This window comes from Octopus bimaculoides, chromosome 1 (assembly GCF_001194135.2).
Source record: "Octopus bimaculoides isolate UCB-OBI-ISO-001 chromosome 1, ASM119413v2, whole genome shotgun sequence".
In the NCBI taxonomy this organism is placed as follows: domain Eukaryota; kingdom Metazoa; phylum Mollusca; class Cephalopoda; order Octopoda; family Octopodidae; genus Octopus; species Octopus bimaculoides.
The window spans coordinates 101538782-101543840 of record NC_068981.1 but is presented as its reverse complement, the minus strand read 5'-3'; the positions used below and the strand labels follow the sequence as shown (position 1 = coordinate 101543840).

General features: G+C 38.3%; 1 protein-coding gene across 1 annotated transcript in view; it reads right to left on the bottom strand.

Moving 5' to 3' along the window:
• The window catches only part of LOC106874364 (rab3 GTPase-activating protein catalytic subunit), a 48700-nt gene that overhangs the window by 31979 nt on the left and 11662 nt on the right, over nt 1–5059 (bottom strand). Inside the window, exons 9-11 of the mRNA XM_014922077.2 lie at nt 4682–4763; nt 4040–4108; nt 1607–1680 (exon numbers count right to left, since the gene is read on the bottom strand). Coding sequence (XP_014777563.1) covers nt 1607–1680; nt 4040–4108; nt 4682–4763 — 225 coding nt within the window. The remainder of the gene's footprint in view (nt 1–1606; nt 1681–4039; nt 4109–4681; nt 4764–5059) is intronic.

The window sequence follows — 5059 nt, the reverse complement described above, 5'->3', positions numbered from 1 at the left end:
ATATATAACTAGTGGCTAACTATGACTAGTAACCAAGACCTTTGGAAATATGCTGTGCTTGAGAAGACCCGGCAAGCCAAGTGAGACCATAACCTGTGGCCTATGCCAGTGGTGTGACCAACCTATTTTGGCATACCTTTCTTTCATTGGACATTAAACTCTGCTTGTGAAGACCTGTTGAGGCAAGTGAAATCAGAATTGAATTCGATGACAGCACCGCATGATTGGCATCCATGCTAGACTTGGGAGTATGATGGTTCTTCCGGGGTTTATTGACCTTGATGTTCTTTAGGCGCCAATGTTTAGCTAAAGATGGTGGGTAGCCATTCAGGGTTAGGTCTCTGAGAAACTGCTTGGCGTTGATACGCAGTCCGCAGGGAAGGACTTCACATACAGATAGTGCACACCAGCCCTTCCCTGAGAAAAGTTCTGTCCAAGAACAACACCTCTCACTACTCTGAGGTGTGCACATTATCGAACTGCCCCATCAATGACCCTGAATTGTGCCAGAGGACTTATGGTGTCTACGAGATCATCTGTGGCAAATGTGGCGCATCCTATATAGGAAGCACAACAAGAAAACTGCATAAACTTATAAAGGAACACATGCAGGCAGACACTTCCGTGAAGAAACATCTATGGAAATGCCAGACCCAGGAATTCACAGTGCACATCAAGGCAATACAGCGGAACAGGGGCAACCTTAGAATCTGAGGCCACCTCACACACACACCAAAAGAAACCTAAGATCTACAAAAGAAGAGAGTTACAGGAAGCTAGCTGGTTACTATAGCAACACCTTTCTGCGCATGTCCACTCCACACATGTTCACACACACGCACATTGGCAACATATGTTAATTTCTTGAAAACGGGGTCATAACCCTGAAATATTGAATACAAGGTAAGTCTACATTAATTCATATATTTGTTTTCTTGTGACTTGCCTTGCATTTACTTTGCCCTGTTCCGGCCTTACCCACGATCCTTTATACAATATATATAGTCAATTCAAATAAATGAATAAAATTAACGGACAACAAGAGAATGTGCACAAGGAATGTATTAACATGACACTCAGTGAAAAAAGAGAGTTTGATGTTTCGAGCATAGCTCTTTGTCAGAAAGAGAAAGGGAAAAGTCCAAAGAAGGAAAAGAAATCACCAACAACACATGTGTTGTTACATTACTTATATGAGTGTGTGTGTGTGTATGGGTATGTATTTCTATGTATGTATACCCACATCATGTGATCATGTGATAGTTGGAAGGTTAGGGTTGGTGACAGGAAGGGCAACACAAGTGATTATAGAAAATCTGCCTCAGCAAATTCCATCTGACCCATGCAAGCATGGAAAAGTGGATATTGAACGATGATGATGATGATGATGATGTGTATATAAACACGCACACACATACAACATTGGTACAAGCACCAATAACTATGCACGTGTTGATATATCTAGTTATGTAGGTATTTTATATACACATATAATATCTAAATATGAATAGTTAGGTACACACAACACCAACTTACATTATCAAATCATTTACCAATCACACATTAGTAATATGTATAAATCTAAAGGGAGAAAAACTTAACTTACGTAGCAGACACTGTGGGTCCTCAGTCATTGTGATTCGAACTGACCATTGAGGGGCTTGGAGGGGGTCAAGATCCCTACAATAAATATATCGCATTATATAACAAATATACAAATTTTCTGTTTGAAGAATAGCATACAATGTTATTTGTTAAAGATACACTTTATTTATATTTATATTTATATATATATATATATATATATATATCCTTCATTGGACACGAAACTCAGCTTGCGAAGACTTATTGGAGCAAGCGAAAGCAGGATGGCACCTGTGCCCAGCGTTGCCTTTCTGGCACTTGTGCCCGCGGCATGTGTAAGGACTTTCGAGCGAGAACGTTGCCAGTGCCCCTGGACTGGCTCTTGTGCGGGTGGCACATAAAATACACCATTTTGAGCGTGGCCGTTGCCAGTACCGCCTGACTGGCCTTCGTACCGGTGGCATGTAAATGCACCCACTACACTCTCTGAGTGGTTGGCGTTAGGAAGGGCATCCAGCTGTAGAAACTCTGCCAAATCAGATTGGAGCCTGGTGCAGCCATCTGGTTCACCAGTCCTCAGTCAAATCGTCCAACCCATGCTAGCATGGAAAGCGGACGTTAAACGACGATGATGATGATATATGTATATTAACACGAAGAATGGCACAATAGAAACAATTGTTGATAATGTATGATGTAATTGCCAATTAAAGATGTGATTTTCTCTGTTCTTATTCTTGTTGTCTTATACTATGAATTTCTTTAAATTCTTCTATACAATATTTGAATTTACTTGTCATACATGAAGAATTACCTTGGATATTATTTTACTTACATTTAATAGTGTCTGATTATTGGATATAGTTAACCAAATTTGTTTAAAACTGAGTGTTTTATAAATATCTGCCTGGATTTATTAATCCCGACACAACTGAAGACATAAAATGACACATATACCTAAAACATATCACCCAACTTTCGCTCATGTTAGATATATGAAAAAAAAAACAAGCTCAGTACTATAAGCTAATAAGCATAAGTAATTTTGAAGCTTAGTACAGTGAACTCTTCTGCTCTTATATGGAGCCTCTACATGAACACTTGACTAACAAACAGCCAAATCTCTGACAGAATCCACTTAATATTTAAAAACACACAATATATAGCATGGGGCCTAGAATACATTCTGTACTACCAAAAAGGATGCCTTGGTGGTCATGGCAGGAATGCTTTTGATTATAGGTCTGCTTTATTAGGATTAGCCTAAGGCTAAACAACAACATAGTACATAGTCTTTGTTGTTGTTGACACTCCATCGCTTACGACAACGAGGGTTCCAGTTGATCCGATCAACGGAACAGCCTGCTCATGAAATTAACATGCAAGTGGCTGAGCACTCCACAGACACGTGTACCCTTAACGTAGTTCTCGGGGATATTCAGCATGACACAGTGTGACAAGGCTGGCCCTTTGAATTACAGGCACAACAGAAACAGGAAGTTAGAGTGAGTTGTGGTGAAAGAATACAGCAGGGTTCGCCACTATCCCCTGCCGGAGCCTCGTGGAGCTTTAGGACTTTTCGCTCAATAAACACTCACAACGCCCGGTCTGAGAATCGAAACCGCGATCCTATGACCGCGAGTCCACTGCCCTAACCACTGGGCCATTGCGCCTCCGGTACATAGTCTATTACTGAATAAACCACCAAGAGTTATGAAAGATTTTGTAATGGACACACAAAAAACTGTTGATAATCTGTAGACCCTAATTCATTCATATAAAAGACATTATATTGACAGCAAAACTGGTTGAAGTAAAGTTTTTATAATAGCCCAGACTTGCTTATAGAAAGACATAATCTCAGCAGTGTGAGAGAACAATACTTTCTACTTATCAGTGCTTCCATTATTTATGTCAATATGTTGTACCTACATATAATATCTATAGACAATTTAGATATGTTTCAATCAAAGATTGGCCCAGGCCATGTCTAACTTAATAGCACCACCTGATAGGATCTGCTAAGACATTTTTAAGTCAAGTTTTGTGGTATCATGGTCCATTCAAGTAGGGAGTTGTTGTTGGCAGAGATGTATCCATGTGTAAGTGGATTGTCTGGTATCCCTCAAAGAAATTTGTCCGGGTTTCATTTGAAGGTGATGGGATCTTTTTCTACTTTGACTTGTTTTGGGACAATGTTAAATATAGAGTAGGACCTACTGAGGAAAAGAAATTGTGTTGTAGTGAATTTGTGTTGTGATCTTAAAGACTTAAACGATCATTTTTTCAAGAGACACAGCACAGTATTAGTGCGAAGATACAGACCAGTGACATTAAGGTTGATAGTCATACATCAGAATGACTGACAACTCAATTCAAATTATATTTTAGAAAAAAAAAAAAATTAAATTAATCTCATAAAAAAAAAACATTTAAAAAGCATATTTCAACTCACGTATAAACTTGATTTTCAACAATAATATTCTCTGAAAGACATGGCCAAGTACAAGAAAGATGAAGCTCACTGAAAAATAAAATTAAAGTATGAATAGGTAAAAAAGCTGACACTTCGTTAAAGGTAATCAAGAGATATTTACTAATTGCTTAAACAAAAGCAGAAGGTAGCTCACCCTGATTCCAAACTACATCCCCAGACCTAAGAGGAAGGGGTCCTCTTGATTTGTCAGAAATACAAGCCTAATCTCGCTTAAAGAACACCCTACAGGTTTTAAAATAAAAGACACTATGCATAAAAAAATAGATGGTGCGGTCATGGTTCAACTGCTTATTATTATTGATCTACGTGAAGGCAGCGAGCTGGCAGAACCATTAGTACTCCAGGCGGAATGCTTAGTTGCATTACATCCATCTTCATGTTCTGAGCTCAAATTCCACAGAGGAATTCTATGGGGGTTTGGATAAATGTAACAAAAACGAAATTTGAAGGCAATATTAGCCATTTTCCATACTTTCTAGGGGTAAGCAAATAGGAAATAACAGCTGCTACCCAAGGATAAACAAATAGTGTTACACAGTGTTATTAACAAACATATTCAAGTATTGTCTGCAAACTGTTAAAAAAAAGACTATAACATACTTGACTGGATCTTCACAAGCACCAAATGGTAGCATCCCGAAACCTTTACATCCAACATCTTCATCTCCCATGATGGAAAAATCTAATTGAAACAGAGATGGAAACAGCCAAAGTATAAAATAATCTTGTAATGTGAGATAGGAATAGATATTTTAAAAGAAAAAAGACTTATCACCAAAAAAACATCACAGCTTTATGTTATATTTACTGACAATAACATTATATATATATATATATACGTGTATAAGGGATGACCACTAGGTGGACATCCAATATGCTAGAAAGAGGTCACCAACGACCCAACCACAAAGAAATTTTTCTGGAGAACATTATTTTTCTTTGTGGTTGGGTCGTTGGTGACCTCTTTCTAGCATATTG